The sequence below is a fragment of the Myodes glareolus genome, chromosome 2 (assembly GCF_982192425.1).
Source record: "Myodes glareolus chromosome 2, mMyoGla1.1, whole genome shotgun sequence".
Lineage (NCBI taxonomy): Eukaryota > Metazoa > Chordata > Mammalia > Rodentia > Cricetidae > Myodes > Myodes glareolus.
In genome coordinates, this window is record NC_142027.1 from 90,352,427 (window position 1) to 90,380,360 (window position 27,934).

At 43.1% G+C, this 27,934-nt stretch overlaps 1 protein-coding gene across 6 annotated transcripts in view; it reads right to left on the bottom strand.

Annotated features, from left to right (window-relative positions):
* The window catches only part of Stard13 (StAR related lipid transfer domain containing 13), a 388,106-nt gene that overhangs the window by 240,128 nt on the left and 120,044 nt on the right, over nt 1-27,934 (bottom strand). For all 6 annotated transcript variants that reach the window (XM_085685254.2, XM_085685251.2, XM_085685253.2 and 3 more), the window contains one exon: nt 23,529-23,562. Coding sequence is in view for 4 of the 6 variants with exons in the window: in XM_085685251.2 (XP_085541377.2) it covers nt 23,529-23,562 (34 nt within the window). In the remaining 2 variants the exon portion in view is untranslated. The remainder of the gene's footprint in view (nt 1-23,528; nt 23,563-27,934) is intronic.

Genomic DNA, 27,934 nt, shown 5'->3' on the forward strand with positions numbered 1-27,934 from the left:
GCTTGGACCTTCTAAAATTTTATTCCCTGGGGACTCTCCATGTAGGTGTGTATCCAAGGCCCCCATAGCTCTTTCATTCTGGTCTCTGTAGTCTTGCTCTTGTCCAGAAGCAGCCTGCCTATTGAAGCCCCTCTATAGGGGCTCCCTCTTTCCCTCCCTCCCTCTACTTCCTGGGCACTCCACCTGGCCTCCCTAGCTCTCTTCCCCTTCTACTCTTAGCCTTTCTTCTAGCCCATATCCATATCCATTACCTGCCTACCAGAGACACCACAGACACTACACTTGCCCAGCAGCCAGAGTGGGCAACGGCAATCAAAGAATGGAGCGCCCGCCCAACAAAGACAAGACCAGATACCTACACCAAGAGGCACCTCAAACATCATAACTCCAGATACCTAGATCCCAATCCAAAAACACAGCCAAAACAATATGCCTCCTCCAGAAGCCAGTAGTCCTATTGCAATAGGCCCTGAGAGATGCAGTTTAGCTGAACAAGACAAAGGCTTCAAAACAGCAATCGTGAATATGTTTAAAGACCATAAAGAGGATATGAACAAATGCCTCAATGAAGACTGGGAGAAACAGTCAAGATATCAAAGTAGAAGTAGATTCTCTAACGAAAATCCAGACTGAAACAAAACTGGAAATGAAAAACTTGGGATATCAAATAAAGACGTCAGTGGTAAGTCTCACCAACAGATTCCAAGACATGGGAGAGAGAATTTCAGGTCTTGAAGACAGGTAGAAGAAACAGATAGCTCAGTCAAAGACTAAGTTAAATCACCCTCCTGTGCCAACACATAGGCCTGCTGGGATCTTGGTTTGGAGTTGGGGCATGGGTGGAGGCACTTGGCAGCAGATGTCTTGATCTCAACAGTTGGGAATCTCAGCTGAAACTGACTGGAATAGTTGTGTTTCATTTGGGCTTTGTGGATAACAGAAACAGTCACTAAGCTCCCTCTTGGTGCTAGGCCCTCTTTTGGGTGCTGGGGTTAAAAATCCAAAAGAAAAATATCAAACAAATCAAAACAATGAAGAAAACATGATGGTTGGCTTCAAGGGCATTGTAGAGGGTGAACTCCCTGCCCCTCCCTGCTCTGCTCAAGTGGGCTTTGTGCACACGAATGAGTGTTGGGAGGTGAGGCTAGGAAAGAAAAAGGGACATGTGTGACAGCCTACGGGTGCCCTTTTATAAAGCGATGGATGTGTCACCGAGTCTCTAATCCCTAACCGGGGGAAATGATGGTCAGAGTCATCAGGAAATACACGGCAGCATTCAAGAAGCCGCAGAGGCTGTCGGACATCTGTCAAAGGACCAGTGCTGGAAACCAAGGCTGAAGCTGGGTGGTGAGGGACTGGGAACAACCGCCCGGAAAAAGCCATCCTGTGCTGCTTGCTCTCCCCTGGCAGCAAAGGCCTGGTGCTGGAGCAGGTTTGCCGGGTAGGGTCAGTGCTGCGGCTGTGGGGTGGGTGTGACCACAGGGCTGTGACCTGCAGAAGGCCTGCAGATATACAAGACCTCCTAGCTGCTGTGGCATTCCTTAAGTCCTACAGAGATGGGCCCAGGCTGAGCTGCCCCAATGATGGAAATTGTTTAGGAAGATCTAGAGACAAGTGGTGAGGCTTCTGCTTTCCTCCTGGGTTGTTTTATTTAAGCTTTGCCTGTCTCTGGAGCATAGCTAAGTTCTATCTTTTTCAGGACCTCGTGGCATCTGTAGGCTCCCCACTTACGCAGGGCTGTGGAAGTCACTAATATCGCACTGCCCTGCATTGTTAATACCCTTTGTGGACACACCCTACTCTGACTTGCCCAGGCACATGGACCTGAAATAACCTACTTGGTACTCTGCCCCGCAGCCTGGCAGGCTGAGATCTGCCCTTGAGTCAGAGATCAGTCCTCACATCAGTAACCTGTGGCAGACAGGAACATGTGTCACTGTTGTTGCTGTGGCTGATGGGACCACACAGCCTCTGTCTTTGCGCACCACACTAGCCCTCCTAAGGTTACCTGACCCATGCAGCATTTGCAATTGCTACCTTAGGAAGATGAAGCAATACAGAAAGCGAGGAGAACTGTTCCGTGTCTCCTGAGAGTGTGGCGGTGGAAGAATATGGCAGAAAGGGCTGGCAAGTGTTCAGGTGACAGTGGCAAGGAGATGGCTAAGCCAGCACTTCTAACCAGTGTATCTCCTTGGTTCTGTTTTATTTGCTAACTTTGCCTAGTAGACTACAATAAAAGGGGGTTTCAAGTATTTTCCCCATCATAAACTATAGAGAACCTAAAAAGGCTATATTCAGTGAAGTCGTTCGGAAATGGAATTGCTCTCTGACATTCAAACTGTAAGTGCATATTTAATTACATATCATTAATAAAACATAGAATTTACTGTCACTGAATTTGTATTATGTGATTATTTACTTTAATAATTATCTCAGTTGCAATTAAAATGAATTGACTGTATTAGTCGCAGTTAATTATCTTCCTTCATTGGCTTTAAGCATGTGGGTCTGACTTGGGTGCTTAGGAAGCAAAGTAGTCCTCTAAGTTTTTTCTTTGTTTGTTTTGTTGATGTTGTTTTATCCCAGTACCTTCTCAAGTCTGTAAGGCTCAAGAAACTCTTACATCCACCTCTACCGAGACGGCTTACTTCCTAGTACGATCTTAAAATATCAGTTGAAGAAATAAAAGAGTGAGTCTCCCTTCTTCCTCACAAAGATAAAATAAAGATGTGGAAGTCGAATTCAGCAGTAGATAGCTTGTGAAATTTTTAATAGAAGGAAATAGAGGAAACCAGGTCTGGAGAAGACAAACCGCTCCGAGAATTCAATAGCATGCAAGTCTGTCTTTATATCATTACGAGGAGAGCTATGTAAGCTGTTGAAGACATTAGCTTGATACTTTTTTACTTCAATTTATTCCTAAGCTCAGAACCGAAAAGTGTCTCTCAGAATGCGACCACTTCCCAGATGTTATGTAGCTGTTTGCTCTGAATTGGGAGGGAATCGGCAGTCTCAGAAGAGCAAGGAAGTTGAGAAGACCTGCAGGAAGACCAGGAAGCAGAGGAAGTTAGATTTGCAGTCCCACCCCATGGTCATCAGAGCAGTAATAGTTGCTGGGAACAGCTCACTCCAGTAAACTCCCTGGTCCACCAATCTACATGTATGTGGGATCATTTCTTCGGTTTGCCCTGGTGGAAATAGATATCTGTTCATGATTTCCATAAGGAAAAGTGACAGGACACCAGCATTATCATCAAAGAATGGCAGGATCAATTCTGTAAGATGCCTTCATTGACCCCGAGTTTCTGGAGAGCTTGATGTTTGCCTCCCGAGGCCCTTGACCACCTGATTCAGTCAGAACAAGTTGTCAGGGACCCCGGGATGTTGCCCTATGGCTTTTCCCATAAGAAGCATAAGCCCCATTCTTGGGAAACACACTGTTCATCTAGCCTCTCTATAAATGTATAACTCATTGCAGAGTAGAAACAAGGACAGGAAAATGAATCAGTGCACATCTGTCAGGAGCACTGGAAGGGCAACTCAAAGTCTGCATTTGCAGCGTCAGGAATGTGAGGCACACGGAAAGGAATTGTCAGTCTTGACCAAAGAGAGGGGACGCTTTCACTCTGCCTTCTCTGGAGAAGAAGACAGGCTTAAGCCTCCAGGCTTTAGCTCTGGCAGCTAAGAGAATTGAAGGCCCGTCTCCAGCTAAGAAACAAAGTACTCTTCATCTTGAACATTAAGCCTGAAGGAAAACAACATTAGAGAAACCTCTATGTTCTGTTCCTATCTCTGGATGGGTTTGCACACTGCACTCTTGCGAGGACTTCTGTACATTGGCTACTGCTTCAGTAGTTCACTTCCATGATGCTAGGCAGGCAGGTCAAACTTGGATGTTCTTAACCACCGTGCAGCTTACTCTGTGTGTGTGTGTGTGTGTGTGTGTGTGTGTGTGTGAGTGTGCATGTGTGCTGTGTGCATGTGTGTATGTTTGTGAGGCAGAAAGAATTTCCCCTTCTTTTCTTCTAGAAAGCATCAGTCTGTATCCTAATTAAAATATAAGAAGTCTTCACTAAATTATTAAGAAAATCAGTATGCTTTATATTAAAATGAATGACTATATCTTATGAAACGAAACAACATCTAGATAAAGTATAATATTTTTATTGTGTGCTCTGGGTAAGGAAAAGACAGAGCACACTGACAATTAGCTAAGTAAAAACCAAAACTTTAAATCCTCAACGATAAGACTGTCGGGTGGCAAGAGTTGGTTCGTGTAGTATTTACGATATTTACCCAAATCATTGCTGACTGGGATCTGTGCAACTTTCTTTTTAAGTCAACTCAGCGTTTTCTTTTATCAGCAAAAGCATGAGAGAAGTGGATGGGGAAGCCAAATTGCTCGTAATCATACAGACACGCCTATAGGTCAGTAGTAAGATCTCATATGCCAGATATTCGCTCCCAAGCAAAAGAGCCTACAGGATGGACTCACATCTTCTTTGCATGTGATGGATGCTGCATCCATTTTGCTGTATTCTAGTTAGTCTGATGAGGGGGAACGAGTGCCGTCAGACAGCTTTACCCTTATTTAACCACACATCCATATTCCAGCTAATTAAGAAGAAAACTGCTTCACAATACCACCACATATGCATTGGCAGGAAGACTTTCGTGAGTACAGATTAAGAATCTAATCTTCTAAGCCTCGCGGGGGCTCTCAACTATCTTCCATCTACTGGCTTTAAGACTATGGGCTAGAGTCCCGAGGAAATGGAATGTAGACACTGTGCTTTGTTTAATTATCCCAAAGCCCTTTGTCTCTTACTTGTAAGGTACAATGCGGGAAAGGCTTCTGGCTCATGCCTAAGAGCTTTTATAACAATGTCGAGATCCACTGGAACAAAGACACGTTTGTTGGGTTCTAGATGCAAACGCTGGCCAGGCTTTGCAGAGGTGAACCGCAAGTGTTTGCACTTGAGCACGGAGAAGAGCTGTCTGGAAAATTGACTTGCCAATGCTTAGCTACAATCACAAGCTACTACTGCAAAGCGCAAAGCACTGCTCGCCCGGTGCGTTAGAAACAAACTCAAAACAAGAGCTGTATGTGCCTGCGAAGGGGGCTGCCTTAGGTAGCACATCTCTAGAAAGCAGGGGTGTTTATAAAGCCCAGGTTAGACGACCCAGTCAGAAGATGAAGAAAGGGATTCCTAAAAACGCAGGAAGGTGATTACAGTGGCAACATGGCATAGTGGGCAAAGTCCAGGGGCATCCAATCTGAAGGCAGCTTCTTTCTGCCTGCTAGTTCTCGGGCAACTGGGTAAAGCTCTCAACCTCCAATTACCCTCGCCGAGTGGGAAGAAAGCATTTGCCTGCTTTGAAGGCTGTGCAGGAACGTGACTGAGATTATGTTTTTGATCATGCCTTGCGAACTAAAATTCTATATAACCTAGAATACTAATACACATACAATACAATAGTCATCACAACTACAATGTCAACTGACTTTAAATACTCACCTGTGCCAGACACTAAGGGAGGCTTAATATGAATCTGCTCACTGTGTGTCATAGCAGCATTAACTCCAGTTTACAAAACAGGATATTGTGCAACTTGGATCGAGTATCCGGGCCCAGGTCTACCTGACATTGTTTCCCTGTCATAAGCATAGGAGATGACAATTCACCCAGGGGTAAGTTCTGTGTGGATGAGAGAGTAGGACCAGGAGGTCAAGGCCAGCCTGAGGCACTTAGTAAGACCTCATTTCAGGACAACATGGATCCCGATGAGATGGACTGTTAGTACAATCTGGACATTTTAGTTTCTTAACAAATAAGTAACAAAGATTTTAAAGGCAATTCGAATCCGGTTTAAATGCATATACTCACTTACAACACTACTTATTGGTTTCATAATACCCAAAGTACTTAATATATAATGATCACAACAGGAATAAAATGTAAAGAGATGTATAATTCCACATGTGGGAAAGGCAGCAAGTGAGCCAGGGCATCACTACTGTGCTAGTGTTTGGTTCATTTTAGGAAAGATCTGGCAAAACACGGGAGAGGCTCATCTCTCAATTCTCCCATGACAGTAATTCAGTCCCCACGTTATTGTTAAAATCCGTGAGGGCTTGTAGCAGGAAATCCCTTCCCACCTGTGTGAAGCCTTTGCCCATAACCTGTGATTTCTGGATTGCAAGCCATTTTCTATAAGAAAGATTGATTATGGAATATGAAGAAATAGAGAAGTCAGCCATGGATGAATTGTCGCCATTCTCCAGTAAAAGACAGGAAGCTCTGACCTGAGGGAAATCACATTCCTTTCATTCATGAATTCAACCAACCTATATTGAAAATGCCTGAAAAAAATCCCTTAAACAAATTGGCAATAACTATTGACGTATGATTTACACTAGACTGTATAGTATACATAATCAAGAGATTCTATGAAACATGCAGGGGGATTGTACGTGGGTAAATGCAAGTACCCCATGTCTTATTGTAGGAACTTGGCATAGACTGGCATCCACGGGGGTCTGGCGACCAATTCCCTGTGATTATCGGGGCTCAACTCTGACATCTTTTAAGCCTACAGCACCCACTCTGAAGTAAAGGAAGGATTTCGGTAACAATTAGACACATCCCAAGGGTTTTGCTGGTGGCAATGCTTTCTTTAAGTCTTCTAATGATGCTCCCCTCACCTTCTGGCCTCCCTACTGCAGATGGGCTCCATAAGCCTCCCTTAGGGGCCTCAGGCTGTAGTTTCCATTCCTTGGAAGTACAAAACAAAAGAAGAGGAGTGCCTGTCTCGGGCGCCTGTCACATCATTCTGTCCCGCCTTAGGTAGGAAACTGAAGTTAGTTTTGAGTCTCTACAATTTAAAGACTAATAATTATGATAACTGCTTCAGGAGTTGTCAGTTGTCAGAAGATAAACAAACATGAAGACACCCACCTCTGCCCTATTGGAGTAGAGCTGTAGTTGGAAACTGGTACCTGCAACTTAATAACGTGAATAGTTGGACCCAAATTATAAAATATAGGTTTTAGACATTCCAAAGGAAATAGCACTGGAGGGAGAGAGAAGGAGAGAGAGAGAGAGAGAGAGAGAGAGAGAGAGAGAGAGAGAGAGAAGAAGAAGAAGAAGAAGAAGAAGAAGAAGAAGAAGAAGAAGAAGAAGAAGAAGAAGAAAGAGGAGGAGGAGGAGAGGGAGAGGAAGAAACAGGGCAGGTTTGCAGTCACCCCAGCCTTCCTTCATGGAGCCTAGTCTGAACTGAGACATGAGGAATGGCGGTTCCTGCTGAAGCACACAGAACACTGAATAGAGAAGATAGAGATTAAAAACCCAGGAAGCAGAAATGACTGCAATTTATGGATCAGAAAATCAGAGGCTACAGAGCCACATAGACGGGGCCTGTGGAGGTCTACTCATGGTCTCCTTGGGCCCTCTGCTGAGGACAAGCAGGCAAGAGCAGCTGGGGAGTGGCCAGTGTTGAGCGACGGCTCCCTGATGTTCTTTCACATTGTGTGTGGTCTAAAGCACACACTGATTACGTTTCTCACTGGACTTTCTGCCCCCACAAAGCTGTTTGTAACAAGCGGCGTTGAGAGACAGCCTGTCTCTCAATCAGAAGCAAAGGGCAGGCATGCTTACTTATATATTGTTATGGAAGTTAGTTATATAACTTTAGGCTCATTAAATGTCGGTTCCCTTGCACCTCAGCAGCTGTTGGCCACATAGACCCGAGCTCTGGAGAGAGTGCAGTTGCTCAGCTGCCTCGCGATGACCACGTGGACGGAGTTCATTATCTCCGACCAAGGGCATGCGAGTCTTTATCTACATGAAGGCTGTAGCAACTTTGTCAACTTGCAAGAAGAACATGCTTTTAGAAACTCCAGATTTCAGCAGTGTAGTGATGAGTATTAGCTACTGACAGGCATGTGGCTTTCTGAGAAATAAAAGATAAGGGGATCAAGGTCCAACACGGGATTTGAGATGCGTCCCTCACAATCGTTTGGGGGTATCACAACAAAATAGCTAAGTCATAGCAGTTGATATTCTGAGGAAACATTTGTCCCAGTCTGAAGGCTGGGCTGGTGGGTGTGGTGCCTGGTAAGAGCCCACTTCCCCAGAGACTGCCTTTAATCCAGCGCTTCTCAACCTTCCTCACGCTGCGACCCATTAATATAGTTAGTTCCTCCTGCTACGGTGACCCCGTAACCATGAAATTATTTTCAATGCTACTTCTTAACTGTAGTTTTGCTACTGCTATGAATTGTGATGCAAATATCTGGTATGTGACCCCTGTGAAAGGGTCACTTGACCTCCAAAGAGGTCATGACTCACAGGTTGAGAACCACTGCTCTGACCTCAGTGGTGGAAGAAGCCAGGTCTGTATAAGGTCATTGATCTCATTCATGAGGGTCCTGCTGCCATGACCTAATCACCAGCTAACCCCAAGATTCCCAGTGCCAAATACCGTCTCCATGGGTGCGGTGATTCCTATACATACACTTGGGCAGAACTTACTAAGACAAAATTGCATTTTTAAGATCTCAGGTTTATTTGTTTCGAATTACTCATTTATAAACCATTTTCATAGTAAAACTAGAGTTTTGAACAGACAAATTACATATGTTCTTTCTCAATAATGTTCATTGTGGGCGATGGTTTGATTCTGAGGTGCCCCTCCCCCCCCAGGGCTCATGTATTTGCATACTTGGCTCCCAGATGGTGGCACTGTTTCCGGAGGCTGTGAGGCCTGACTGGAAGGCATGGGTCCCTGGACTCCAGTCTTCGGAGGTTGTGCCCTTACTCAGCTTCTGCTCTGATCCCCTACTCCTTGTTCCGCTAAGATGAGAGCAAATCATGCTGCAAGTTTCTGTTATCATGCAGCTAGGTGTGTGGTTGACTCGCCTTCCCTACCGTGATGAACTCAGCTCCTCAGCCAGGTGCCCGAACCAACCTTTTCTACCTCAAGTTACTTCAGCCAGGCATTTGGCTGCAGCAAGGAGCTGCACTGACCCTAGGCCCAGCGACATCCTCTGAGGTGCCTTTGCTTTGTTTGAGTCGGGCGACGTCTGTGGGTTATGGCTAGCCAGTCCCAGAACACAGCAGCCTTACAAAGGAGCCAGTCCCTGAGAGCCATGGGAGTTCATGCCTTTTGTCCCTACTGACACCTCTGAGGCTGTGTAGATTTTCATTAGATTGAATGGAAGTCAACAATGTTTTTTTTCAACTTTCCTTTCTTCTCTGCACTGAGGTTCAGATTTGTGTCATGATTAGATGGCTCTCACATCCTCCTCAATTCCTTATCAGTTTCCATGGGTAAACCGTGGCTAGGTTTAGCTCATCCTGGCTTCAAATTACCAGAAGACTTGAACATTTGAAACAGCCTACTGATGGCTCTGCTGTGCCTCATTTTTTTCTAATTTAATTTTGTCACATGGGTGTAGGGCCTATGGTTTCAATACAGCAGAATGTTTTTTAATGTTTTACTGTCATTTTTATTATGTCCATTATTTTTCCATCCTTATAATATTTTAAAATTGATGTGCAGTTATTGCACATTATCTCCAAGTTGAGGACAACAATATCAAAACTGAAATGCAAATGGAACTGGAGGTCACTGCGTTAAGTAAAAGAAACTAGTCACAGAAAAACAAATACAACACAACATCACTTATATGTCCTCTAGACTTTATTATTGAGCTCACAGGAACTTAGAAAAGAAGGGTGGCTACTATGGGCCATGGAGAATGAGGAAGGGAAGAACAGCAGATGGTTGATAGATCAGGAATAGAGTTTCTGGTGTTTGATGAGGATGAGGATGAGGATGATGATAGAAAGAAGTCATCCATGTTTTCATCATTAAAAAGTGATCATCATTTGAGATGACAGCTGTGTTTACCCCAACTTGAAGTTTACAAAATGTCACCTATATATCTATCAAAGCATTGTATGGTACCTTCATAAGTATGCAAGAATTGTACGCAAATTAAAAATAAAGTACTAAAGGGTAGGCACAAAACATCAGGTAATGCAATCAAGGCTTAGGCCAATACAAAAGTCAGAGAGTACAAAAAGACATGAATACATGTATGAGAATATTTACATGTGAGAGGTGATGGACAGCATCCTTAGATTCATGTTGTATGCCTCCCACGCTTGGAGACAGAATGTGTCTCCAACTGCTGCTACCACGACAGCCTTGATGTCTGAAAGGGGAAGAAAATAATATTGGAAAGGAATGACCTTTTAAAGCTGGTTTGGGAAACCAGCCATGTCGCTCTTTCCTCCTGGATAAAGTCAGGCTGACAATCATAGTGTAATAGCTCAGTCTTTGGAGCAACGAGAACTACACAGTAAATGCAGGACGTTAAAATGAAAACGCAAGCACCTGCTGCTGCTGGAGAGATGGCTCAGCCGTCAAGAGCACAAGCTGCACATGCCGAGGACCTGGGTTCCCAGCAGCCACGAGGGAAGGCTCACAACTGCCTGTAACTCCAGCTCCAGATGCTCTATATCTGGCCCCTAAGGGCACTTGCACATATGTGTACATCCATCTACATCCACTTACACATATACATATAGTTAAAATAAATTCTATGAAATTTAAAATAAAAATGTAAGCATATTCTTCTAAATAAGGATCTAGTGTTTTGCATCAATGTGGACTATCATAGCCAAGATAACAGACTGGTATGATAGGAATGAGGTGTGTGTGTGTGTGTGTGTGTGTGTGTGTGTGTGTGTGTGTGTGTTTGTGTGTGTGTGCATGTGTGTATCTGTGTCTATGTATGTGTGTACATGTGTAGACTTCAGAATGATTGCATAGGAATTATGATATTTCAAAACAAATCACTTTTTGGATAATTCTGGCAGAATTCAATGGCTAATGGAATGTCCGACGAATAAGAAGTATGTAAATGGTGCTGAAAATTTTGAGATTATGGATGCACATGCTCATATTAAAAATAGTATCGACACAGCAAACTTCATATTTGATTATTGTAGGTTCCATAACACTCTTTTTTGAAAAGAAAGATAATAACCTATAAATAAATATTTTATGCTTCCCCATGTCACTAATGAGACAGAACCCAGACATGAATTCCAGAATGTGTCCTAACGTGGCATCATCACATAGTGTCATCACCGCTTAAGAAGCCTGAGGTTACGCTCCTTCAGTAGTGAACAGTCCATCTGGGTACCAAGCCATAGGTATCCCACTATTATTTTTAATCTTACATCACTATAAAACTAAGACATATCAAGCTTCCACTGGCTGTATGTATAAAAGAGTCAATTCCAGATTCACTGTGAATTCTTATCAAGGTTTTATCACTTCTATTCCTTTTTATTTTCTTTCTCTATGTGCTATTAACAGGACTGTTTGGTTACAGGATCTGCTTCAGTCCTCTTGAGGTGTGCACAAACCTCCATCTTTACCTAGTTTAATAACTGGTGTGAGTGACGTCCAGTGGGTCACAGATGAGGCTGAAATAGATGGTGATGATTCAAGCTCATCACGGGTACTGAAGAGAGTATCTCCTCTCTGTGGCTCCCAGAATACAGATGAAAACACCCGGGAGCCATAGAGTACACTGTGGTAAGGAGCGGATACAAACCGGGAAAACACGCACATAAATCAGGCCCCAGAAAAAGGAAGAGAAGCAGCAGGATGTTTGCTGGTGTAAGTCGCTCCCCAGGTGTATTTCCTTTGAAGTCTTTTTCTGTAAAAGCGAGAGACCCAGAAGGATGTTCTTCGGCAAACAGGAACGATCAAAGTAAAGTTCTCTTTTGCTGTTTGGGGGAGGGGGGCAGAGTCAGGGGTGGCATGATGTTTGGAACAGGAGTGTGTTTGGAATGCATGGGTGGCGGCTTGGAATCAGCAGTGTTCCAGAAAGAGAATCTCAGATATGCCCTTTAACCTGCAGGTGTGACTAAGAATAAGTCACAATAGCTGAGGGCCATGACAAGGGGCTGTCACCAGGCTGGCTTCAAAATCCGTTTGCCTCCAGGGAGTGAAGACAGAGTTCTCTCCCCCTTCCACCACCCAGGCCACTGCATACTGCAAAGACTGAGTGTCCATATGAATCCCTAGGTTGGGAGGAGAGGTCCTGCTTTGGGTGACCTATGGTGTTTATTTCCCTCTATGCTTCTTGTAGCCCCCCCCCACCCCCCGCATAGGGAGGGCACATGGCCTGCCAGGAGGAGGGTGGGGCTGTGAGTGTTTGCTGCTGTAAGTTTCACTTGCTTCCCACTCCCCATCCCTCTGCCTGACTCTAATGTGCATATGTGAAGATACACACACAGACACACAACACACACAGGCACACATACACACACACACACAGACATACACACAGACACACACATAGACATGCAAACATATACACATTGCCTGGATGAGCCAGAGAACTTTCATTTTACGTACACCACACAGACTACTGCAGAAGTCTAAGGCCTTAGGACAGGGTGCCAAGGTCTCGAAAACTCAAGAGCCCTGTCCTGCCTTGCTTCTGACTCTTAAGTCATCATCACTGTGGGTTCTCCAGTACTCAAATATTCCAACTACAAACGCGATATGGGACAGGTCAGAAACAAGTTCTTTCTTTTTCTCTTCCAATCTTGCTTTGTCCGTGACTCAGAAAACATTAATATTGATAGATACTGAGCACTACCATGCAGAGAAGTAGTCTTACATCAGACACCCGACTTACGAGGGCTGCATCCATCCCACCCACGCCCATGAGAAGATCTGAACTCTGGGTGAGCTGCTCGACTTGTCAAGTAAACAGAATGAAGATCACAAAGCTAGTGAGAAAAATCTTAATTTTTTTCCTGTGGTCATTAAGAGTGAGACCCCGAACCTAGCCAGTGAATATCCTATGTTCCTAATCATGCTTCCATGCTGCTTTGCCTGCCAGTCTGTTAGCAGATTCAAAATATTGTTCAAGTCCCAAGGCCTTCTAGTCTGTGGTTTACATATCTATTTGAACTTGTGTGTGTGTGTGTGTGTGTGTGTGTGTGTGTGTGTGTGTGTCTGTGTTGGTACAGGCAATTGTGAGTCACCTGATGTGGGTGCTGGGAACTTAATTTGGGTCCTCTGCAAGAGCAGTACCCATGCCCCACTGTTAATCTCTCTCTCCAGCCCAATTTACAATGTTCTACAGGAAAACAAAACAAACAGACAAACAAAAACTATTGTTCTAGATATCAAACTCATTTTCCTAATTAAATGGCACAGATTTTTTTTTTCAGAGAGAATTTTCAAAACATAATTCTGTCTTTCCTTTCCTCAAACCTCTGCTCAAATGTTTTTTTTAGTGAAGAGACCTTCTACCCTGGCCATTCCTACAGACAACACCAGTCCCACATAGTCTCTCTCTCTGTCTCTCTCTCTGTCTCTCTCTCTGTCTCTCTCTCTGTCTCTCTCTCTGTCTCTCTCTCTCTCTCTCTCCTGGTATTTCCATTATAGCCATACTATGGCTAATCCTGACAGTCTACTTGACCCTCCTGGGAAGAGGGAAGCTCAACTGAAACCCCGCCTCCATCAGACTGGTTTGTGAGCATGTCTGTGGAGCATTTTCCTAATTGCTAGTTGATGTAGGAGGGCCCAGCCCATCATGGGTACCACCAGTGGGCACATAGGCCTGAGCTGTCTAAGACAGGTGAGCTGAGAGAGCCAAGCTGGCAAGTCAGTATCAGCATTTCTCTACGGTTCCTGTATCTGTTCCGGATGAGTTCCGGCCCTGACTTCGCTCACTGATCATGGTGCTCATCACAGCAATGGAAAGCAAACCAGGACCCGCTGTCACATTAACTCAGAGGTTGTTTCCTTATTCCGTCACCTTTCCCCAGGCTAGCAAGCAGGCTTTATGAAGTGTCAGGTTTTGGTCACTGTCATATGTCCACTACCCAGAACTGTGCGTGGGAATAGATATTGTGGGGGACATTTAGTATCCTCTACTATACATCAGAGACTGCTTTAAGGACTTTATACATGGGACTTACTTCATCCTTATGACAATTCCGAGAGGTGTTGTGACTGCCCTTATTCATCAGACAGGAAGATGAGCACGTCCAGGTTATTGAGTTTTTTTTACGTGGGTCACACCACTGGTGTGCGATGGAGTCTGGCCCCAGAGTCTGTACTTGGGACTACACACCGAGGGAAGACATGTACTCTGCACAGTGAGAGAGGCTCTAACTTTCTCCTTTCCACATGCTTCCCCTGGCCTCCTAGTAATGAGACATAATCATCTGTATTCACCTATCTGCACCAGAACAGCAGATACCTTCCCAAGTGAGGACGCTTCACTGGGATTTCGTCCTGTTACATTAAACACGCTCATCTCCACAGCCACAGCCTGTGCTTTTACAGCTCAACCCCCTGAGCCTTATGGGACATGATTTCCCTCCTTTTCGTGCACCGGTCTCCAGCATGTAGGGCATGTCTAGCTCGGAATCTCCGAATCCTCCACAGTGACTCTAGCATTGAGTGTACACACCGAGGGCACGGCTAATCTATCACTGTCTGTCGCTAAGTGCTTAATGCAAGGTTAGCGAAAAATCAATACTAGTGTTTGCATGGTGGGATTATGCTTCCAACACACGGCTGTTAGGTCATTCACTGTACGGTGATTTATTGAGGATCTTCTGGGACAATCTCGTGCCTCCTTTTTACTGCGGTCACAGAGGATGTTAATGGTGAGATAAACGGAAGCAGGAGCAGGGAGCAGAGAAGGGCAGGCGCCTCGCCACTTTTCCGTCAAAGAGCAAAAGGGACACGAGTCTGCTCTGAGCATCCCAATAGACTCACAGCTAAGAGGCCAAGGGCAGGGCCGCCCCAAAGCCATCAGGCTCTATCTCCTACCTCCAAATTCACTTACAGTAACAGACGGTTTTGTCATTTCCAGTCCCCCCCCCCCCCGCAGGTCCCATAGGAGATGCCTAACTCCTGCAACCCTGTGCTGAAGATCCTTCCCCTGAAAGGGGGTTCAGTGACAGATGGCTACCGTCATCCACCTGTGCTAAGCGCTGGACTATTTCAACCATACATTTTAAATTCCTTTCGTAAGTAGAGAGTAATGGAGACACAAACCACCCCAAGCTCAACCTATCCTCAACCCACACAAACAGCATCCGTTCTCTGACATGAATCTCAGCCCAGCTTCCAACTGAGAAGGTGGCATCCACCAGCACCACTAACCCCAAAGTTCAAGGCACTTGGGGATTAAATAGGAGAAGAATGTGGTTCTTTTTTTTTTTTTTAATAACTGGGATGAATTTTACATTTCTTATGAAGCACACCCCTCCAGGCCCAGCTAGTCTTATCAAAATTCCCTTGCAAACTTCTAACCCTTAATGGTGGTTTGTCAGAAGAAGCTCTCCCGTGTGCTGATCCCACAACTCTGTGTCTGTGGCTTCACCTATTTCCTGACAGCATTTCTGACTTGAAATATTTGAATTCTTCAGACTATCAGACAATGGCAAGACTCACTCTCTTTGTATATTTTATTAGAAATACTTTATCTAAATAGATACAATGTTGCACTGTTAATCACAATAGATTAATAGATACTGTTAATCACAGTTAGAACACTCTCCAGCAGGGTGAATGCTGGGTATTGACACTAAAGCCTTCAGGAAAGGAAAGGCAAGAACAGTGCAGAGCAAGCAGACCTTTTGTTGCCCTAGATGTTAGAATTTCCCCATTTTCTCTCTTATTCCAGAAAAGACAGACAATTTTACACTTCACTGTTGTTGAAAATGGCCTTTGAAACAATGCTTTTACATTTCGTTCTTTTCTGTCATCAGTTTGAATAATTTTCAGGCTTTAATTTTAGACGATTGCATACCATGTTGACTTTATAAACACTTTCAAAAACAGTTTTCTTTATAAATAGACTGTAAAATCTATCCATTCAAACTAACTGTGGGTTTGCAAGGTAAACACCCCACAGTATCTATCCATTAAATATACTACGAGGACTAAGTGAGGGATGGCCTTTAAGAAGATGGGCTTTACCATTGACTATGACACTGGGACCTGTTTCCTCTGCATATGCTGGATTTTGGGGATCCAGTCTGTTTGGACGCTCGCCTTCCTGGACCTGGAGGGAGGGGGAGGGAGCTGGAGCTTCCCACAGGGCAGGAAACCCTGACTGCCCTGGGGGACGGAGGGGAAGGAGGGGGGGAGTGGGGGGAGTGGGAGGGTGTTGGGAGGGGGGGCGGAAATGGAAACTTTTATAATTTAATAAAATTTACTAAAAAAAAAAAAAAAGAAGATGGGCTTTAAAGGTGTTTTTACTAATGCAATCTCCAGTTACACTAGGTGAGTGCATTTACCCGACAGCATTGCCCCAGCCGGAAGCATTTCCCTGGCTCTGTCCTTAAGAGTGATAAAGCAATGGTAAAGCCACAGGACATTTATCAGAAAAATTAAAATATAATAGTATTTTGCCATGGGCTTCAGTTCTCATTCAGATTAAATTTCTTCTTTAATAAGTGCTTGATTTCTTTTGAGTCTCCATAGATTGCTTAGAGTCTTTGCAATTCTAAACCCAGAACATTGCCACTAATTCAGTACCACAGATTCATATCCATATTATTTATTTATTTATTAAGTTTTTTGAGACCAGTTTCTTTGTGTAGCCCTGGCTGTCCCGGAACTAGCTCTGTAGACCGGGCTCGCCTCGAACTCAGAGATCCACCTGCCTCTGCCTCCTAAGTGCTGGAATTAAAGGTGTGCGCCACCACTGCCCAGCCATATCCATAGTATTATCCATACGCTAATAAACAGCAGAAAAGTACAATGAAGAAAAATTAAAAAAGTGGAGGAGTTATCTTGTGAGAAAAACAAACGGTTCAAAAGATTACACGATATGTTGATGAGAAAGCCTCAAGGATCAGACATAGCAGATTTCACTGGGTCAGGCTCAAGGATAAGAAGGAGTTTGGAAGACAAAGGAAATAAAGACTCTCCAGACAGACCAAGAGCAGGCAACAAAGTGCACACAGCGTGTGTGGTTGAGAAAGAGAATGCAGCCTATGAGCGTGAAGGCATCCGAGGGAAGCAGGATGGCTCTGTTTTAACCAGGTTATCAGTTTTTTCCAAGAGTGGAATTAAAATGTTCCACTTTTAATACACAGTGCATGAGAGGATGGGTTTCATTTTCACACGCTGGTACACTCAAACAAATCATTGTACTTTGCATGTTTACCCACCCCCTGTTCCTACCTCTTGCCTCCTTTTTCCACTTGTAACCCTGCTTCCCTCCAGCCTGCACCAACCACACACCAGCTGCTCCACTCCTGGGTATATGTCGTAAGGATTTTCAGTATGCATACCATAGATGCTTGCACACCCATGTCTTCTAGGTCACTATCCACAGCAGCCAAGAGAGGAACCACTGAGATGCCCATGAGCAGGTGAAGGGATTGAGAAAAGCCCCAACTAAGCTTTCTTCAGTCATGAAGAATGAAACTATGCCCTTTTTTTCCACAGAATTGGATGAATTTGAAGATTGTCATTAAGTGGAAAGTGACAAGCTCATAAAAATAAGTATTGCTTATGTCTATCAAATAGAGAACACACACACACATACACCATGGAAACCCTGGGGGAGGAAGAGGTATAAAGGAAGCGGAGAAAGAAGGGGTAATGAAAGAAAAGAAAGACAAATATTTTATATCTTCTAAGTGGGATCATCTAGATTTCACTTTATACTTAAATATATACGTATATGAGTGCAATGACCAACTTAATGGGGAAAGGAAGGTATTTCCAATAGCAGCAATCCAAATGGAAGAGAACCACAGGTCAGAATGGGAGTGTTGAAGCCACAGCACTCTAAGAAGAAAGCCAAAGCCTTCTCAGACATAATCCCAGGAGCTAGAGCTCCAGCTTCATTAGTGGAGTGCTAAACTAGCATGCATGAATCCCCAAGTCTGAAACCCAGTACCACATCAAACAGGATATAGTGGCAAATATCAATAATCCTGAAACTTGGGGAGTGGCAGGAGGACCAAAAGCGTGAGGCTGGCCATCCTTGGCTATATAGTGCATTTTCAGTGCTTTGCTTTTTATAAGCTACATTAACAGATTAAACATACTAAAAATCCTACTTAAGACATTTGGGAGATTCTTGTTTGCCGAGTTCCTTTTACTTCTTTTAATCTTTGCGTACTTCATTGCTCAGTTCAATTAAGCTCTCTATTCTTAATTTTCTGCTAAATCCTCCTTTGTCCTTTAGTTTCATAAAGGATAGATCATACTCTCACTCAAAAATAAACGAATAACAACAAGACATAATTAGAGGCAATAAAAATAAAAAGATAAATTGAAATTTGTTAAAAAATAATAAATTTGTACTTCAGAAGGTTGTCACCTAGAAAGTACAGCCCGAAGGCCAGGAGGCAACATTTGTTTATAAGTCACAAATCCCGAGAGAATTATATGCAAGAATATTTAACACCGCTATACTACTCAATATTTTAAAAAGATAACCAAACTTAAAATGCCCTTTGTTTTTATTTATTTGTGTATTATTTATTTCTGAGTTAGGGTCTCTCTACATAACCCCGACTGTCCTGAAAAAGAATCTGGGCAGATGTTTTAAGAAGATATATAGTGGTCCAAAGACATGTGGGGAAAAAAGTTTTATGTCATTAGTCATCAGAAAAATGTACATAAGAACTTATTATTTCATCTGCACTGAAATGGTAGTAATAAAAACATAGTAAGTTTTTTTACTGGTGAACATGTAGAAAAGAAGCCCCCACACGCCAACTCCGAGGTTCTCAAATGGACCACTTTGGAAAGTGGTTTGGTTCTTCATTGAAAAGTTGAACACAGACTCGGAAGACCAATTTTTTATAATACACACAAGAAATTTTTTTAAAAAAAGTCTCCCCCATCACAAAAAAAAAACCAACAAGTGGTCATTATTTGCAATAGTCAAAAGGGGGAACAATCCAAGTATCCATAGGCTGAAAAAACAGCTCACTATGGTAAACAAACTATTATCTAGAAAGAAAAATCCAGACACATCCTGCACAGGGTGATTCCATTTATACAAAACATTCAGAACAGGCAAATCGGAAGAGATACCATGGGCCAGAGGATGGGTATGAAGATTGATGCTAACGTCAGAAGTTTCTCTCTGTAGTATGAAAACCTTCTTAAGTTGATTATGGCGCTGCTTGTACGATTCTGCGGGTTGGGTATTTACACTTGCATAGTGTAAATGGGTGGATCACACGGTATGTGAATTCTCTTAAAGGAAACATGGCTCTCTTTATAATATACAACCTGAAGTATTATAGCATTGACTCTATTAGTTTATTAATACAGATGACCCTGTTGAACACACTTTTCTTGCTTCCTTCCTTCCTTCCTTCCTTCCTTCCTTCCTTTCTTTTTTGAACACACTTTTCTTGAGGTCAAACAATGTATTAATATGAAAAAAAGCAGCAAATGTTTTTGAGGCCCCACTGTGTAGCAGCTGTCTGATGGGCTTAAGGGATAAATAGCAAATATACAGACATTCTAGTCTGGTGCAAAGAAAGGGAGGAACGGAGGGAGGGAGGGAAGGGAAGAGGAACAGGGAAGAAAGGCATAGCAGAAATGTAGGGGAAGGGAGATACAATTTCAACTTCTGACAAGTACTCTGAAGGAGAACAAGAGATTGCGGCAAGAGAACTCAGTTGAGGAGTCCGCCCCAGCCAGAGCTGGCAGATGAGGTGTTTTAAAATCCATAGCATTTGGACTTTCTGGGAAGGAGGCAGCCATTCTGTTTGAAGAGTAAGGGACAAAGATGTGAAGCAGAAGTGCAGAAGTCACTTGAGATCTTAAGGAACAGTGTACATTTCATCTTTGCTGAACATCTCCCTTCTGTTTCCTCTCCCTGCTCCGGGGACTCCCAGGAGGCTTGAGGAATTCTGTTCAGAAGGACTGGACTACAGCGGATAGCAAGGGTTCCTTTAAGTTGGAAGCTTCACAGGGCAACAGCTGAGCACTCAGAACAACCTGGGACAACTCAAACATGGAGAAAGTCATATTTTAACTTGACCCAGTGAGCTCTGATGCCTCTTGTGGTACTCAAATTTCAGGGCAGATTTACACTCTTTCTAACCGGATACAGCAAGACTCCTCCAGGCACAACCTTGTCTTTGCTGTGGCCTGTTTGGATACACTGCCACAGAACCGCGATAGTCTCTCTGCAAAGTCACAAGAAAAATCCGAAGTTTAAAATCTCACTACAATAAATTTCAGTAAAATCTCACTACGATAAATTTCAGTAAAAAAGCCACAGTGCTACTGTAAATGTCCGGTTTCACTGACAAAATCTCTGGGGAAGATTGACGGTAGGTAAGCTTGAGGGAAGGATGGCTTTACCTCATTTACCTTTAGGTTGTTGATGCACTGAATAGGACCAGGGACGCAATAGATGCTCAACAATCACTAAAGGTATATGGTGGAGTCACAGTTACAGGTTGGAGGGCAAAGAGATAGGGAGACGCTTGGGCTCAGGGGCTTGTCCCAAATCTAGTGGAACAGAAGTAAAGTACATCCCTTAGGACATGCTTTTGTCCATATTAATTGGACCATTCGTCGCTAGCTTTTCTCTGACAGCGAGACCACTGTATGATAGGTATAAGTTGAAGCCATTGATACACAGTCACTACAGCGCAGCTTGGTTCCATCACAAGGCTGAGGTCTTTCTGTTCCTGAGGATGACGTTTAGTGGCGTCATCTCGCTCCCTATCAAGGGAAGCGGTACAGATTGGCTTACAGACCCCTCCCTTACCTGTGCTTTCTTCTTGAGATCACACTCGCATTTGGTTCCACTTCCACCCGAGTCAGAGAATGAGACCAGAGGAAACATGGGCTGTCTTGAAATATACGAAAGAATCACCAAGGTGTCACTCTCTACGGACAGACAGTAGGCCCGAGTCACAATCATATCCTCCTATGTCATGGCCCTCCTCACATCTGGATGTTTTGAGTCTCGCTAATCGACAGCAACATCACATTTCAGGTAAGATGAGAACGGAGAAGATTCTAAACACGGCCATCTGGAAACAAGGAAGGAAGAGCCGGACTAGAAGGAAAGGAGCTGACTTCACATTTTAGAAACAGCAAGAGGGAATGACCATGAAGATTAAGTTATCAATGTATCATAAAGATAGGTGTAAAGAATGAGGAAAACTAATTTTTAAAAAACCAGTTTGAAACTTCATATATTTGGAAATTTGAGCTCGGATTCCGAAATTCTTGTTTGAGTTAACGTGCACAAAACTTGTGCACAGACATCGCTTGCCAACATTTCCTTACCCCCAGTATTTGTTTGTTGGCTTGCTGGCTTATTCATCTTTTCTCCTCCCAAATGAAATACTAAATGGCTTCATGGTTAAGCAGCTAAAGCATTTCGATTTTACCAGACAGATCCCCATATGTGCTACCTAAAAATGCAGAGGGATCCCACATCTCACCCAGGACTGTCACTCCATGGCGGTGCCTGCAGGGCAGGCCCCCCCACGTGATGCCTTACTGCTTAGGGACAGCGACTGCGGTTTCTAGTCCCTTGTGAGTTGCTTTTCACTTTCCCAGCCACAGCCTTTGCGTGACGAGAAATCGTCTTCAGCAGCAACAAGTTGCCTGTGCGTAAGATAGAAAGAAAACTATCTGTCTTATTTTCATTATTAAAGTTCCAGAATAGTGTTTAAAAGCCTCCAGGCTGCCCATCCAGACACTTCAGGAGTGAAGCATCCTTGAATGCAGGTTAGAATGTCACCAAGAAAGATGGAGCAGAGAGCTCTCTGTTGATACAACTTGCTTTGGGGACATCACTCCGTTTTAAAAGAGAGCTTTTTTTTTTTTTGTCTGTTTTTCTCTTAGCTGACAAGCTGCTGATGGTGAAACATGGTTGAAAATGAGCACAAACAGGAGAATGTACACTTGGTGGAAAGGCATATCACAGACTGGAAGGAACAGATGCCACGTGGGGGCTTTAACAGGGCAGCTGCTGAATCTAGCATACCCCTGAGGACCCTGCCTGGTAAGGTTCCAGCCAATTACGTTGCCTGACAGCTGAGCACTGAGATTTCCCAGGAGCTGGAAGAGCAGAAGATGCTTACTAGAGCTGCCCTTCTATTTGGGGGAAGGAGATGATTTAAGACCAATAATTGTTTGAAATCATGGATAATATCCAATGTTCTATAAGTTGTGTCTCCCTGTATGTCCATAACAATGCTAAGACACAGTGAAAGATTAATAGTAATGGATAATAAAACAATACAACAATTATGACAGTATGTTATGTAAAATTGCTAATGTTACTAGTCTTGATGTTTGGTCATTTTTCGGGAAAATTATGATTATGTGAATACAAGTGCTACAATACCTTGGAAATCAAGCTGGCAGCCGAGAGAGCTGCTGAGTGACTAACAGGAGGGTAGTATATAGAGTGTGGATACTAAGGACATCTTAGCCAGAGAGTAGTGACACCCAGAAAGTCATCTTATAACTCAGAACTGTATATTGCTCAAAACACAAGACATTTAGCTCTGGAATTTCCCACATAATAAAGTCAAGCCGAGATTGGCTGTGGGCAGATGAAATGTAAAGTCGCAGGGCGGGGCTCCGATGGTGAGAACTGAAGCTGAGGTCTTAAGTGTTCTGATGTGGAGCTAAAACTGGTTGCCAGCAGATGATAGAAAAATGAGTATATGAAAGTAAAAATAACTGTGTTTACTAAGTAGACAGCTATTTTATAGGATTATTCGGCACACTTATCTCACAATCCCACTTTCATGATAAAATCTCAGACGAGTTTCCGTTCCCACTCCATCTAGAAACTATAATCTTGAAGAATGGGGATTCTGCGCAGTGGCTTCACGACTGCTAGTTTTTCACATGAGAACATAAATAAACCTTAAGATAAAGACTGAGGGACAGGATTTCGGAGCTCTGCATCTGTAAGAACTGCCCAAACCAAGAGCAGAACAAGAGGTGCTGGAAGGTGGGGAGAAGCAGTGACACAGGGGGGTGACAGTCAGTCCTTTACCATGTCATTAATACAAGAAATTCAGTAACTTAAGACGGAACATTTGGATTTACACGGAGTATTTCCGGTGCAAAAGCCGCACCAATGACCACTCCCGCCCTCCTACGTGCCTTATTCTTTTTTTCTGTTTGTACAAATGTTTCAGCACAATTCTTAATCTAGAGTGCCTATTACAGGATAATGACTGGCTATACAAAGCACTCCCTTGCTGTGTGAAATGACATTACCAAGTGGGGATTAACACACCTCACAACAGCTCATGTACTAGAGGAAGACAAAGCAAACTGACCCAAGTGTTCAGGATGTGGGGTGCATCCCGATTTAGCGTCCTTCCATGACCACCCGCTTTTTACCAGCAGTTTCCAGCATACTTGAGCTACAGCGACTACAGCTCTCCATCCAACAGCTCTGAGAAACGGGAAAACAGTTCATTAAGGACTCCTACCTTTGCTTTCTTTGCTTTGGTTGTCAAAGAGCACCTGTAAAATAAAAATTACAACTCTCTTAATTTCTCAAAATGGCACTGATTTTAGAAAAGGAAAAATTAATTTTGAAACAAAAAAATCATATTGCAAACTAAGACTCAGACGTTCTCCCAAAAATAAAGACCAACTGGAGCATCCCTCTCAAATCAATTTGGGTCCCACAGATCTCAGCATTAGGAAGGTAATTAAAACTCTCGTTCATGGGGGAGATGGATTTAGCTTGCTTTTCTACAGTTTGAGTAAGGATTTGCATAATTCTGTTTGCCCCTTTAGTAATTGAAAAGAAAATTGAATTCTAGTTCTGTTTCCTACTTCGCTGCCCCAAGTCACCAGAAACCTGTCGGCACGCAATCCAGTTCGTGCTCTGTGTCACATTGCGGTAACCACAGGAGCACAGATGACCCACCTAGCCCCACTGGTGACGAAATCTCACCTAGGGCTTCTTGTCCCTCTGTGCTTTCTACCTCTCTGACAGGTTCTGGTCATTTTCTTGATGAGCTCTCTTTTCCCTGTGTCCCTCTTATAGGCTGATTTCATTGGCTTTAATTTAAAACAATGTGTGGATTTTGCTTTATGTGTATAATCTCCCTACTCTGCATGAGCATCCTATACCAAGTACAAGCAGTGTCCACAGAGGCCAGAAAGGGTGTCAGATCCCAGCAACCGAGGTTACAGATGATTGGGAGCTGGAAATCAAACCCAGATCCTCTGCAAGAGCAGCCAGTGTTCGTAACTACTGAGCCATCTTTCATTCCCTTTGCGGGAATTTTAATCCACCATCTCTTGGCTTCGTCAACCATATCTTGAGATTGAATGTTAAAGAGCACACGTACGATGATGATATGCTTGACATAAAAATGGAGAATCAAGTCAGATTGCTTGATTCCTGAATAAATCAGTTCAACCCAAGTGAAATAACGAGCGCCTGGAAAGCCGTAACATTTGGCAAATATATGGGTAAGTATAATTTCTGTCCTAAACATTGGCTATTTCTTTTGAAAGTAGAGAAAGTTTGAGACAAACTTTGGTGACAAGCCTGTAATCAGGCTTTCTAAAGGTCAAGGCAGGAGGATCATGCGTTCAAGGCCAGCCTGATCCACATGGCAAGCTTCTGCTCGCTGAGTTATAAGACATCTTATATATATATGGCATGAAGGATGGGGGATAGAATGCGGATTATAAACGTCACAAATGCATTTGTATAGAAATGTACACATATTAACTATAAAGTGTCATGTTGAGAAAAACACAAAGTGGTCAAAATCAGCATCCTTAAAAAGCAAACTGAAAAACAGTGCGAAAGTTTAAACATGTGGAAGACACTTAAAACTGTGGTAACTAATGCAATAACTTCTGAAGATTGCTTTAAGAAGATGAATTTCTAACAGAAGAAGAAATGTACATATGTTAATTCTAAAGTCAACACATGTGTGATAACATGAACTTCTGTTGTGACTGAGTAAACTCTGCTGCACCCCCTTGCTAAAGGGTTATCCCAGATGATCTTGTTGACTGTTTACTCCATTTTGTGGAAGGTGAGGAGGGTGACAGGCCACTCACCAGAGCATCCGATATCCTTACCTTCTGTTGCATACAACTCTGCCTTAACTGCACATCATCTAGAGGAGAGGATAGAATATGTGCACTGGGGGAGACTAGAGGAAGGGGCTCTGTTTATGAGGCTATGAAGAAACGCTCATCTCTTCTGGGTAATGCTTTCTAGGAACAGACTGTTGGGGGTGGGGCAGCAACCCTAGCCCTATAGGTAATCGCTCACCTATGTTCTGTAAGGAAGCTCAATAAGCTCATTGGTTCCCCTTTGATTGCATCATATCTCATTTTGTTACTGGGACCTTTGGAGGAGGGATAGACATTGCTTATGTCTCATCTCATCCTGGAAGATATTTTAGCAATAACATCTTCATGTGTATATCACCATATTTATAACCCAATTTTTATTTAATAGCCCTAGATCTCAGGAATTTGGGGGAGGTGTTGCAGGGTGAAAGGAATCCCACAGATGAACAGTGGTGACAGCCGCACAACAATGTGACATTATTGGACATCTATTTAAAATTAAGATGGTGAATTTCATACATATTTTATTACATTTTAAAAGATACCTACAAAAGACCTTACTAACATGCACAACTGATAGCCACACTTTCTCTTGGTCTTCTGCTGCATCCTATAGCAAACACCTTTACCAAGATGTCCAAATTATAGACTAAAAGCTCCTTAGAATCAGAGTTAATAATCCCTGAATATTATACTCAAAATGGGCTTACAGCAAAGGCACTGACATCTCATGGGAGTACTTAGTCATACACCTTTGATGACCATGAGATTGTAATCAGTCCTAGAAATATGAACAAAGCTACCTCTTGGAGCAGAGTATAGGACACTGCAGCTGTTTGCTAGAGCTAGCAGAGTAAGATTCCCTATTTCCAGACCACCAGTGGGTTACTTTTCCAGGGACTTAATTCAATAAATCCCCATCAAGCCCATTGAATACATTGTGCCTGGCCCGGTCTTTTTTCTGCGCAGGTGTGTGGGATACATACATGCCCCAAAGGAGAGATTAACGAATCCTAGAATTACTGGACTGTCCTCTTGGGAAAACTGTAAATTAACCAATAGAATCACCTCATGTATAATTCTCCTAGAGAAATGGTGATGGTTGCTTTGCTGTTTCCCACGCTCCACAAATGGTATGGACCACATCTAAGTAGCCTCATTTCCTGCTTGTGAAGGAACTGTAAGAATCACTTGCCCCATTTGGCGAAATCCCCCTGAAGGTGTTTCCATTTGTAATACCTGAAAGCCTCAGTAATTCAATCCAAACATGAAAAATTTGAGTGTTTACTTTGTGCTGGGGTTGGATTTAAAAGGCGATTGTTCTTAGGGTTAAATTTATCTTGATATGAAGCTAGCAGTTAAGAGCACTGGCTACTCTTGCAGAGGACCAAGATTTAGTAACCAGCCCCCACATGGCAGCTCATAACCATCCATAACTGCAGTTTCAGGAGAATCTGACGCTCTCTTCTGGCCTCCATAAGCACTGGATGCGTGGAGTGCACAGACATACATATGCGGGCAAAACATTCAGACACATAAAATAAATGAATATTAAAAATTCTAAATTAAAAATTTATCTTGATATATATCCATTGATAAATTAGAATAGAGAACAGTACCATAGAAAAAAAAATGGAGATAAATTTTTATTGAGAGGCTCTGTCCCTCAGGGCGCGACATGCTCAACCAAGTCAATAAATGCATTAACTACTATAGCACTGGTCAAACTTGAAAGCCGCGTCAACACCTGCTGCTCCTGAAACACAAAGGACCCATTTGTCCCTAATGCCCTGGTATAAACCTTTAAAACCAAGAGCGCAGATAAAATTTCAGTGTAAATAAAATGTTGGGCAAACGCATAAGCCATTTTACTATTTGTGCTATCTGTTACCCAGAACCCACCTGCTGGGTTCAGACTCAAAGGGTTGTATTCAGCAGTGACTCTGATTTAAACATTGCCGAGCGACATCTCAGTGGTAGCCTGCAGAAAAGGTTGATCGCATGTCACTCCCCCAAAACTCATTTCCTTTGACAAACAGAAGATATGGATTACACACTGGCTTTGGCCCAAGGAAGTTAAGACTGACTGACTTTGTTGTAGGTGAAATTTATATATATATACATATATACATATATGTATATATATACATATACATATATTACCTATTAGCTACCTGATAGATCATGTACACATATACATGGACAGGAAGAAAGCATTTCAAACATCATAGTCTAATTATAGTATTGCTTTAAGAAGTCCTGCTTTAATAAGAGTTTCTACCAGGTGATAGTTGATGAAGTGAATGTATAAAACGTCCCTTATTAAATGTACTAAACTTTTATTATTGACCTTAAATTAGAATTCAAGTCAAGCGGTGGTGGCTCACACCTTTAATCCCAGCACCCTGGAGGCAGAGGCAGGCGGATCTCTGTGAGTTCAAAGCCAGCCTGGTCTACAGAGTGAGCTTCTGGACAGGCTCCAAAGCTACACAGAGAAACCTTCTCTTGGAAAACAAAAACAACAATAAAGAAAGCAGAATTCAAAATATTTCAAGAAAAGCCTCTTGGAAAGGCTCTGCCTCCACCCCCCCCCCCCCCAGTGGAGCTGTACTTTGCCAAAGGGCTAGAGAAATTTCTAGTTCGTGGGAGAGAAGACGTGGGGTACATGACAGGTTTTCTCAAAAAGCTGTGCTATGAAAGCAAAACACAGGAAGTAGATGAAAGAGTAGAGGAAATACAGCAAATGCTTTAAATCTCCTTTTTTTCATTTTCCCTGATTTTTCATATG